This window comes from Cygnus atratus, chromosome 1 (genome assembly GCF_013377495.2).
Source record: "Cygnus atratus isolate AKBS03 ecotype Queensland, Australia chromosome 1, CAtr_DNAZoo_HiC_assembly, whole genome shotgun sequence".
NCBI lineage: Eukaryota > Metazoa > Chordata > Aves > Anseriformes > Anatidae > Cygnus > Cygnus atratus.
Genome location: NC_066362.1, coordinates 102,915,818 through 102,928,071, shown reverse-complemented (window position 1 = coordinate 102,928,071; position 12,254 = coordinate 102,915,818). Strand labels below are relative to the sequence as shown.

Genomic DNA, 12,254 nt, shown 5'->3' with positions numbered 1-12,254 from the left:
AATTTTTTTCCTCTCTCTGTGCTTCTGCAGGGTCTTTGCTCGTTTTTATTTTTTTCCCTCTTACTTTCTTCTCCCCCTCTTCTTCTGAGGAAGGGAAGTGAGAGAGCAATGGTGGCGTTCAGCTGCCCAGCAAGGTAAAACCACCACGACTTCCCCCTTGCAAGTATGCCCTTCCCTTCTCTTCTTTACCCTGCCTTTCCAGGCTCCACTGTCGGGGGGATAATGGGATACCCCACAGGAAGGCCTGTCTCTTGTGTCCTTCACCCTGGAAGAGAGGCTGACAGTTTGCTCAGGCTGCATCAGGAACCTGAGTATTTGCCTGTGCTCCAACTGGGGTGTGAGCAGGTGTCTGGCAGTGAGCATACAGGGTGGGGAGCCTGTTAAATGAGAAGAGGCTGCTCAAGTCCTTGGAGCATGTCCAGCACTGGCCTCCATGGGCTTCAGCAGCCTCTTTTTCTTCTAGTGTCAGGCAAGGCACCACCAGAAGAAGAGCAACAACTGCCAGGCCTGTTACACGCACCTCTCCATCTGACCAGCCAGGAGGAGATTTTCTGAGACGGTGCAAACAGATCCTACCCCCAGGCGGGAGCTCCTCTGAGAAGACGCTCCCACAAGAAGCCTGGTCCCAAAGGCCTTCTTATAGACCCCATGGGCAGGTGGCCCTTCCCCCTGGCAGAAAGAGAAGGGAGGGAGAATGGAGCAACGTTGTGGAAGAGAAGTGCCTTTTCTTTGGCCCAAGAGCTGCCCTGCATCATCATGAGCATCCCCTGGTCCTCCCTTGAAGGGAATGAGGGATGCGGTGGAGAGACCATGCTTGGACAACCCTGTCACACGGACAAGGGGCTGAGGGAGGACCTGCTGCTCTCTGGTCACTGTCAGGTGCCGCTTTGATAACCCACGTGACCCCTATTTTGCCCCACATGCTCTCCCTCTCTCTGCTGTCATGCTTAGGCTCCTGTGCAGGAACCGTTCTCTCCTGGACAGGGAAGGCAGTGCAGTGAGAAGGCCCTGGAAGCTCAGCTGCTGGCAAAATGCTGAAAGGCAGATTGGGACCCTGAGCAATTCCTCCACAGATTCTTCCCCGCTGCGACACTGCCAGATGTCACTGTTTAACAAAGCAGTCCACTGGCGGGGTGTCCCCTCCTTGCTGTCCCCCATCCTCCCTCTCCCCACTTCACTGCCTAGCATCCACAAGGCATGCCCCAGGCACAACATGGCATTTCAAGGGCTTTTATTGGACCATTAGACCAGAGCGGTGGATTTGTCAAGAGCCGGGCAAACAGGACAGCCCTTGCCATGCTGGTCTGGGACAGGAATGTCTGTTTTCACTTGGCAGCGACAGCAGCGGTGGCATGGGCAGGTGCAGCCCGTTGCCTGCGCCTTCTCCTCCTATCCTTGGCCTTCTTCTTTTTGGAGGGTGAGGCCACGCGCTGGCTGTGGGGGACAGCCCTGCTGTGGTGCCTGGGCTTGCCTAGCAGGAGCTGCTTGAGCGCAGAGCTGTTCCGCACAGCCATCTGCAAGTGGCCCGGGGAAATGCGCTGTTGGTTGCTCTTCTTGGAAATCTTCCCAGCCATGTCCATGGTCTTGTGCGTCACCCACTGCAGCACAGCAGCCAGAAAGACGGGGGCCCTGGCTCCAAGGCGCTTGGCGAAGTGGCCTCTGCGCAGCTGCCTGTCTATGCGGCTCACAGGGAAGAGCAGCCCAGCCCGGGAGGAGCGGGAGGAGCGGCTCTTCTTGGCCTTTGCTCCCCTGCCTGTGGAGGGGCCCCCAGAGCACGTCGCTTCAGGCTCCCGCTCCTGCTCAGGCACCGCGCAGACCTCCTCTGCTCCGGACATGCTGCTCGCGGCTCAATCCCGAGGTGTCTCCAGGCTGCGCGGGCGGATCTCCCTGTGTCCTGACTGCCTTGCCCCTGCTCTTGCTGTCTTTGTTGGCCCTCGCCGTTGGTTTCCGTCCACAGGCCCTACGTGCCCCTGCCCGTGCCTGTGCCCGTCCTTGCCGGCCTGTCCGAGCGCTGCGTGTAGCAGGGTGGCTCCACGTGCACTGCCCAGTGCCCACCCCTCTGGAGATGGGCTCCGGACCAGGCCCTCTCCAGCGCAGGCTCTGGTCCTTTATCCCCTGGAGGGGACCAGTAGGCAGGAATCCCCCTGTGACCTCACCCCCCTGCCTGTGACCTCACACAGCAGGGGGCTCAGGGACCACCCTGCTCCTGCTCCTCCCATTGCTATGGAAGAGGCTGTCCCCACACCTGGCCTTGCCAGGATGAGCCTCCTCCCTGCTCTCCAGCCTGGCCCTGCCCTGTGACCTCTCTGCATCAAAGGCTGCCTCCCGCCTCCAGCCCAAACCCTCATTTCCACTCCTGGGGAGAGAACCTCCCTCCCCTTGCCCTTCCCCATGTCTCAGGATCACGGGGCCATGCCACAGGACCTCTGAAGTCACAAGTAGCCTTCTGAGCTCATCCAGACCACCCTCTGCTCAAGCAGAGTCAGCTACAGCAGGTTGCCCCGGCCTGGGTCCGGTTGGGTTTGGAAGAACTCCGCAGCTGGAGACTCCACAACCTCTCAGGGTGACCTCACTGCACCTCCTCCAGGCTCAACAGTCCCAATGCTCTCGGCATTTCCCTCCAACCAAAGCCCGCATTTTCCCTAGCCTTCCACGTACTTTTCTTACATCTTCCGGTTCCTCGTTCTCTTCCCCTTCCCTCTCCTTCCCTGTTGGGCATGTCAAGGTGGAGAGTGACCCAGACGGAAGGAATGCCAATCCCAGCCCGACGCCTGCTGTGGCTAAGCAAGAAACAGGTCCCTGGGGTGTGGCTGCCTGGGACAGGTTCGTCTGGGCAGGGCTGTGAGGGAGAAATGCCTCGAGAACATCTCAAGAACACCTGCAGGATATTGTTGGCTGGGGCACTGTGTCTGCTGTACTTCACTCCAGAGGCAATGCAGGCAACGTGCTCTGCCTGGATGTGGATCCCGAGGTCTCTTCAAGTGCCTTCCTTCAAGACTGAAAATTTTCAGAGACCTTTATTTGTGATTTCTGCAAGTTCAGCCTTCTTGGGTTTTCGTAGCAAGACAGGGAGCTTGCCAGGTGGCACTTTTTGTTGTTGTTGTAGTTGATGTTATTATTATTATTTTCATTTTTATTAAACTAAGAAACTCATACCAAGGTGTCAGTTAATCACTGTTTAGGTAGTCCCCCTGCTCACATTGCCCAAAGTGGGCTTCACACTTCCAACTCAGTCACTTGCAGTCATTGGTCCCAGCCAACATGGGTTCATGAGGGGTAGGTCCTGCCTAACAAATTTGATTTCCTTTTATGATAAGATCACCCATCTAGTCGATCAAGGGAAACCAGCTGATGTGATCTTTTTGGACTTCAGCAAAGCTTTTGACATGGTTTCCCATAGGATCCTACTGGACAAAATGTCCAGCATACAGCTAAACAAAAACATCATACGATGGGTGAGCAATTGGCTGACGGGCAGGGCTCAAAGGGTTGTGGTAAATGGGGCCACATCTGGCTGGCAGATGGTCACTAGTGGGGTCCCTCAAGGCTCCATTTTAGGGCCAGTCCTCTTCAATGTTTTTATAAATGATTTGGATGTAGGACTAGAAGGTGTTCTGAGCAAATTTGCCGACGACACTAGACTTGGAGGAGTTGTGGACTCGGGTGAGGGTGGAAAGGCCTTGCAGAGAGATCTGGACAGATTGGAGAGCTGGGCGATCACCAACCACATGAAGTTTAACAAAAGCAAGTGCCGGGTCCTGCACCTGGGACGGGGCAACCCTGGCTATACGTACAGACTGGGCGATGAGACGCTGGAGAGCAGCCCTGCAGAGAGGGGTCTGGGGGTTGTGCTTGACAGCAAGTTGAATATGAGCCAGCAGTGTGCCCTGGCAGCCAGGAGGGCCAACTGTATCCTGGGGTGCATCAAGCACGGCATCGCTAGTCGGTCGAGGGAAGGGATTGTCCCACTCTACTCTGCGCTGGTGCGGCCTCACCTCGAGTACTGTGTGCAGTTCTGGGCACCACAGTACAAAAAGGACATTAAACCGTTGGAGAGTGTCCAGAGAAGGGCAACGAAGATGGTGAAGGGCCTAGAGGGGAAGACGTATGAGGAGCGGCTGAGGTCACTGGGCCTGTTCAGCCTGGAGAAGAGGAGGCTGAGGGGGGACCTCATCGCAGTCTACAACTTCCTCGCGAGAGGGAGTGGAGAGGCAGATGACCTATTCTCTGTTATCACCAGTGATAGGACCCGTGGGAACAGTGTGAAGCTGAGGCAGGGGAAGTTTAGGCTGGACATCAGGAAGAGGTTCTTCACCGAGAGGGTGGTTGCGCACTGGAACAGGCTCCCCAGTGAAGTAGTCACTGCACCAAGCCTGTCTGAATTTAAGAAGAGATTGGACTGTGCACTTAGTCACATGGTCTAAACTTTTGGGCAGACCTGTGCGGTGCCAGGAGTTGGACTTGATGATCCTTGTGGATCTTTGTGTTTGTTTGTTTGTTTGTTTCTGTTCTGAGAATATTGCATTTGCTGTAGTTGTGGAGTTTTAGAACCACTCTCTGAGATGATGGGAAGTCGACTCTCCTTCATGCATGAGGTCACTTCAGAAACAGAGTGTTTTCAGATGCCCGTACCACTGGCAGGAATGCGTTCAATTTTATATTTGTCTACTGGTATTGATAGCAAATTCTTGTTGATTTCCAGTCTCCCTGAGTTCATAGCATCAATGCCATGTGATTTTTAAAGCTTCCATCTCTGTAAGCAGTCATGGATCCAAATTAGTATCTATGAAGTATGCTGCTTTTGTGGCATTGCTGCTTGCAAGGGCTCCATGAATTGAGGTCTCTGACTACATGGTCTTCTCTCGAACGACAGGAACCTCTTAGCATAAGAAGTGTTTGGATGGCAGTATTTTACAGATCCATTGGATTTGGTTTTCCTGGATTTCTTTAGCATATTGAAAAATAGAGATCTATGTTTAAAATTCATAGTCAGGATTCCCAAGGTCACACAATTCAAACAGCTCAGGTAAAAGACTCAATATTGTAGGAGTTTTCATATGCAACAGCAGACATCAAAATGCTGTTCTTGAATTGCCATCAAGGTCTCTTGTCTGTTAAGGTTATTGCGAGTTTCTTGCTGTTGGGAAGATAAAGGTCTGAAACTGCGCTTTTGCCCCAGCTCTCACAGAACTGAGCGCACTGAGCCGGCAGCCGCCGGCTGCCCCCAGGACTGACTCCTCCCAGGCAGCCTGGGCGGGCAGGAGCCTTCGCCGTGCTCCTGGCTGGTTTGTGCCCCTCGCTGATGTCTCTCCCATCCCGCTGCAGGCCTAGCATGTCTTTTTTTTTTTTTGGATAGGCTGGAGCGATGGGCTGAGGTCAACTGTATGAAGTTCAACAAGGCCAAGTGCCGGGTCCTGCACCTGGGGCGCAACAACCCCAAGCAGCGCTACAGGCTGGGAGATGAGTGGCTGGAAAGCTGCCTGGCAGAGAAGGACCTGGGAGTATTGGTTGATAGTCGGCTGAATATGAGCCAGCAGTGTGCTCAGGTGGCCAAGAAGGCCAACAGCATCCTGGCTTGTATAAGAAGCAGTGTGGCCAGCAGGCCTAGGGAGGTGATTGTCCCCCTGTACTCGGCTCTGGTGAGGCCGCACCTTGAGTACTGTGTTCAGTTTTGGGCCCCTCGCTACAGGAAGGACATGGACGTGCTTGAGCGAGTCCAGAGAAGGGCGACCAAGCTGGTGAGGGGTCTGGAGAACAAGTCTTACGAGGAGCGGCTGAGGGAGCTGGGCTTGTTCAGCCTGGAGAAGAGGAGGCTCAGGGGCGACCTTATCGCTCTCTACAGTTACCTTAAAGGAGGCTGTAGCGAGGTGGGGGTTGGTCTATTCTCCCACGTGCCTGGTGACAGGACGAGGGGGAATGGGCGAAAGTTGCGACAGGGGAGTTTTAGGTTGGATGTTAGGAAGTACTTCTTTACCGAAAGGGTTATTAAGCATTGGAACGGGCTGCCCAGGGAGGTGGTGGAGTCACCATCCCTGGAGGTCTTTAAAAGACGTTTAGATGTAGAGCTTAGCGATATGGTTTAGTGGAGTACTTAGTGTTAGGTCGGAGGTTGGACTCGATGATCTTGAGGTCTCTTCCAACCTAGAAATCTGTGTCTGTGTCTGTGTCTGTGTGTCTGTTTGTCAAAAAGTAGCTTCAGAGTAAGTAAAAAGCACAATAGGGTGACAGTAGGAAGACAGTGCTACTTCTCCATATAAGAAAGCTGGGACCTGACCATCTGCTCTGGGAAAATGAACCCCCTTCCAATCTGGGGCACGGGGGTTAAGACTTCCCGTTTTACTAATCATTATGGAGGGGAAAAGAAATAAACGAAAAAAAAAAATCTTAAAAGTCTGCATGCAGAGCCCTCAAAGAAAGGCAGAGAGCATTACGGGTGTTCTGAAATACGAAGTGGATGGCATTGCTCACGGTTACAGCTCGGGGGAAAACCTTGTCCCACGCGAACCTCTGTGAGCTGTTTGCGGCACGACGACCAGAAGATGGCAGCAGGTGACACTGAGAGCATCCAGGGATGCTACATTCCCTTCAGAGATGCCCAGTTGTTTCGTTGTGCTTAAACAGAAAACTTTATTGATCTTTCTCCTACAGGCAATTATAAACAGGACACACGGAGAAAGAAAATGCTTATCTTAGAAGTCCAATTCCTTCTCCTTCACCCTCTGAAGGAAATTCTGGGAACTACAGCGATTCTGGGAACAATAACACTCTGATCTCAAGTCTAGTGACTTCTACACTAAAATAGCCAATTTCTGCCCACCAGTTACGTCAATTTTTTAGCTTTTTCCCAGCGATAAAGCCTTCGAGAGATCTTTTACAGTGTTAAGGTTTAATACTCCCTACGCTCTGCCCAGGGACATCTGCATACAATGACACTTCTACGATGTTGGAACTCCCTGCACCCTTTCATGGAGACCACACCGTGAAGCAACACAGACTGCATTTCAGGATTTTCTTGCCTTGCTGCCTTGCTCTTTCTATGAAGGTTTCACCTGCATACAAAGGAGTCGTAATGTGTGGCTATGAGATTCACGACATTCATGATCCATTTTAAGCACAAACTGCATAGACCTGTATGACTAGGGTAAATGAGAGCCCTAAAAACCATCTTTACCGAACCACAAGTTCTAGACATCTATTTCATCTTTAGTACTCTCTTGCTGTTATCTAAATGAGAATTTTACACTGACTACCTACAGAGGAATGTACATCGGTTTAAAGTCATCAGATGAGATTTCGTACTGTATTCAGGTTCTGATTGATAACATTCTAGTAAAAAGATTTCATCCTAAATTTACTTAGGATACTTATACTATAGTGTAATTTTAAAATAATTAAGAATTGTTGAGTATAGGGTGCTGGTTTTAAGTATAAAATCCTACTGGTTTAATTTCTATGTCAGAAAAAGTGCATTTTCTGGTAAACATTGATTTCTTGGACCACATTTGTTCTCAGCATACATTACAGTTGGCTTCCATAGCAGTGAAAATCTGTTTGTGTTTGTGCTATGTATTTTTCTGAGGTAAATACTACATTAAACTGCAGAGCATTGTAACAGAAATAATAAGTTTGGTATAAATGGTATCTGAATGGAAATTTTTATGTAGAGGCAGCTTAATAAAGAGTTAGAACAAGGAATAAATTAATTGTTGCAGAATGTTATCATTCAAATACCCAGAAAACAACCAGGCCAGTAACTTAACGCCATAAAGATACAGTGAGAAAGAGATGAGAAACAGTCTTGCAGCCATAAAATACTCAAGTAAGAAAATAAAGAACGCTGAGACTGAGCAATTTTTCCTTATATTTTCAAGGGGCAAGAGAGAATAGTCATGCGTATATCTCAGGAAATCTCTACTTGTGGAAGATGTAAATGGCACAACTAAAATTCAGTTAATAAAGATTAATAATTATTGCCAATCAAAAAGAAGCTCTGAAGACATGATGAGGAACCCACAGCTTCTGTCACCTCTCACCTGTGGCACTACTGTTCCTTCCCAGAATACTTGGACACATATATATCTTTGCATTTGTAAGTATGAGAGAATGAGAGAGTGAAATCTATGGCAGAATGAGCATAATTTATGTTAGTTTTGCTTAAAATAGGAATCACCTCCCACTTTCAGAAGGAGTCACATTGAGCTTACCTACAACAACCATAGTAAAGAACGTAGATTTTTTCTTTTTCGTATCTAGAGAACAAGGAGCATAGCATAAGGTTTTAGAGCACTGCTTCTACCCCATAATTCTCTTCTTTTTTCTTTGATTTTTCTGCTGTATCCTACACCACTACATGTGTTTTCATTTTAAAAACCTACTCACCAGTATGCACCTTTATAAATTAAAATGTATTCTTCTCTGGAAAAAAACTTAAAACAACCCATCTTCACTCCCCTCATTTCACCTAATTTCTCCTTCAACTTTCTGTGCCTCCGTGCCATACACCACAAAGGCTCAGAAAGATATTACATCAAGGAAATCCAAATAAATAACAGGACATATCTCTTAAAAGCAAATATTTATTTTATTATGCAATAAACTTCTGTGCAAACATAGTACAAGACCCAGCCTTAAAGGTACTGCAAAGTATTACAAACTGTAGGAGAATAAATTCCTTCGTTTATTCTAATGTGGAAAAAGAAATGGAAGGACAACAGATAATATTGTGTATTTCACTGTTGCTTTCAGCAATGTCTTCTGCCTGAGAGAAAACACAGCCTCAGACTGCATGTTGTCTTCCTCCTAAACACATAGTTGAGCAGGTAATCGTGCATTATAGTTCTGTGTGCAAAATGTAGATCCTGCAACAGGATTGTGGATATCGTACCAACAAAATATCAGGTTGCCTGAAATTGGTTGTTAGATTTATCATAGAATCATAGAATGATTTTTCTTGGAAGGGATGTTTAAGATCATCTAGTTCCAACCCCCTCTGCCCTGGGCAGGGACACCTTCCACTAAATCAGGTTGCTCAAAGCCCCATCCAACCTGGCCGTGAACACCTCCAGGGATGGGGCATCTTTATCTTCTCTGGGCAACCTGTTCTCGTGCCTCACCACTCTCAGAGTAATGAATTTCTTCTGAATGTCTAATCTAAATCTACCCTCTCTTATTTTAAAGCTGTTACTCATTGTCCTATCACTATACTTCCTGTTAAAGTCCCCGTCCATCTATGTTGTAGGCCCCCTCCAGGCACAGGAAGACCACTATAAGGTCTCTAAGGATTGCAGGACCTTGCACTTGGCCTTGTTGAACTTTATGAGGTTCACAAAGGCTTACCTCTCAAGTGTGCCAAGGTCCCTCTGGATGGCATCCCTTCCCTCCAGCATGTTGACAGCACCACACAGCTAAACAGTGCTAGTTCCAATACTGACCACTGAGGTATGCCACTTGTCACTGGTCTCCACTTGGACATTGAGCCATTGATCACAACTCTTTGAGTGTGACCATCCTGCCAACTCTTTACCCACTGAATGGTCAAATTCACGTTGCTCCAATTTAGAGACAAGGATATAATGTGGGACACTGTCAAATGCTTTGCAGAAGTCCAGGTAGATGACGTATAAATACCTGAGGTGTGGGAGACAGAGGGATTTGGCCAACCTCTTTTCAGTGGTTTGTGGGGACAGGACAACGGGTAATGGCCACAAGATAGAGCACAGGAAGTTCTGCACCAACATGAGAAAGAACTTCTTCACAGTGAGGGTGACGGAGCACTGGAACAGGCTGCCCAGGGAGGTTGTGGAGTCTCCTTCTCTGGAGATATTCAAGGTCCGTCTGGACGCCTACCTGGGCAGCCTGCTCTAAGGAACCTGCTTTGGCAGGGGGGTTGGACCCAATGATCTTTCAAGGTCCCTTCCAACCCCTTTGATCCTGTGATTCTGTGATTCTGTGACATCAGTTGCTCTTTCATTATCCACCAATGCTGTAAACCTGTCCTAGAAGGCCACCAGTTTTCTCAGGCATGATTTGACCTTAGTGAAGCCACATTGGCTTTCACCTATTACTTCTTGGTCTACCATGTGCCTTGACATAGTTTCCAGAAGGATCTGCTCTGTGACCTTGCTGAGCACAGAGGAGAGACTGACCGCTCTGTACTTCACCAGGTCTTCCTTCTTCCCTTTTTAAAAATGGGGGTTATGTTTCCCCTATTCCAGCCAGGGGGAACTTCATCGGACTACAATGACTTCTCAAATATGATGGACAGTGGCTTAACAATTTCTTTCGTCAGTTCCCTCAGGGTCCATGGATGCATCTCATCAGGTCCCATGGACCTTCACATTCCTTAGATGGTCTCAAACCTGATCTTCTCCTACAGTGGGTGGTTCTTCATTCTCCCAGTCCCTCCTTTGCCTTCTGTAACTTGGGCTGAAGTCTTGCCAGTGAAGACTGAAGCAAAAATGCCATTGAGTACCTTCTTCATATCCCAGGAAATCTGCTCTCCCATTTCCTTCAGGCGAGGGCCCACAATTTCCCTAGTCTTCCTTTTATCACCAATGTACCTATAGAACCCCTTTTTCTTGTCCTTGACATTAGCTTTCCTAACCCGATCCCTGGTTGCTCAGATGATTTCTCTGTATTCTTCCAGGCTTTCTGTCCTTGCTTCTACCCTTTGTAGGCCTTCTTTTTCTGCTTGAGTTTGGCCAGGATCTCCTTGTTGGTCCATGCATGCTTCCTGGCTTTTTTGCCTGACTTCATCCTTTTTGGGATGCTTTGCTCCTGAGCTTGGTGGAGGTGATCCTTGGATATTAACCAGCTTTCTTGGGCCCCTTTGTCACTGACACTGGCATCAAACTGGCATGAATGGTATGGACTGAGGTTCCACTCCCCCAGCAACTTTACTTTAAAGACCTCTTCACCAGTTCGGCAAGCCTATGACCAAAGATGCTCTTCCCCTTTTCTGATGGGTGGACCCCATCAGCCCCTAGCAGACCAGGTTTCTCAAAGTGAGTCCCATGGTCTGTGTAGCTGAATTCCTGTCTGTGACATCAGTCCTTTAACCATCTGTTGATTTGCCAGATTCAATTGGCCCTTTCAAATTGTTTCCCTTTAACCAGGAGGATTGATGAAAAAACTGCCTGTGCTCTTCAGTCCCTAACTGCTGCTCCCACAGCTCTGTAATCCATATTGATATTCCAGGATACTCCATTTAGCAGACTTCTTCAGAACAGGTGGAGGTTGACATTGAGTAGCCTGTGCTTGAAAAATCTTCTTGCTACATAACCCAATAGTAATGAGCCAGAAAACGGACACATATATAACGTACTTAATAACCAAATTTCCACTGTGGATTAACACCAGAAAGCTGCCATCCCATGGCCAATTTAAATCACAAAAAGCAGTTGCTGATTACTCTTGTGTCATGGCTTTGTTTGAAAGAGTTAATTGTCTTTGTAGAGGCTTGCATAATTCTGTGTTTTGGATTTTTGATGAAAATAGTGATGATAATACACCAATGTTTTTAGCTAATGCAGAGAGTGCTTACAGAGAGTCAAAGACTTTTCTACTGATGCTGCCCTACCAGCAAGGAGGCTGGGAGTACACAAGGAGCTGGGAGGGGACACAGCCAGGGCAGCTGACCCAGATTGACCAAAGAGATATCCCATACCATATGATGTTGTGCTCAGCAATAAAAGCTGGTGGAAAGAGAGAGGAAGGGAGGCACATTCAGAGTGTTGGTGTTTATCTTCCCAAGAAACCATCACATGTGATATGCCCTGCTTTTCTGGAAGTGACTGAACATCTGCCTGACAATGGGAAGTAGTGAATGAATATCTTGTTTTCACTTGCACACACAGAGTTTTCTTCACCTAATAAACCATCTTTATCTAAGCCTGTGAGTTCTCTCACTTTTAACTTTCTAATTCTCACCCCCATCCTGCCATAGAGAGAGGGAGAGAGCAGCTGCGTGGTACTTAGCTGCCTGCTGGAGTTAAACCACAACATCCACAAACTTTCACAAAACTACAAAATTAACTGCATGCTGTATTGCTGATCTGATTCAACATAGAACTAAGGTACAAGATTTAATTTCATTCCATATCACTCCACTTGGCTAACTGCTTGGCCATATGCAAATACATGTGCACATACATGCAAATACACAGGAGAAGGTCAGCAGGTCAGTTCTGGTCACAATGCTCACATCAGAAGTTACTCCACAAAACTTGATACCCAAGGTGTCATTTCACCAGAAA

At 48.3% G+C, this 12,254-nt stretch overlaps 1 protein-coding gene across 1 annotated transcript; it reads right to left on the bottom strand.

Moving 5' to 3' along the window:
• Nucleotides 1-1,325: 1,325 nt before the first annotated feature.
• LOC118247779 (uncharacterized) lies at nucleotides 1,326-4,717 on the bottom strand. The gene is given in 2 exon segments (XM_050711677.1): nucleotides 1,326-2,011; nucleotides 4,633-4,717. Coding segments are annotated over 2 exon segments (771 nt in total).
• Between the last annotated feature and the right edge of the window lie 7,537 nt (nucleotides 4,718-12,254).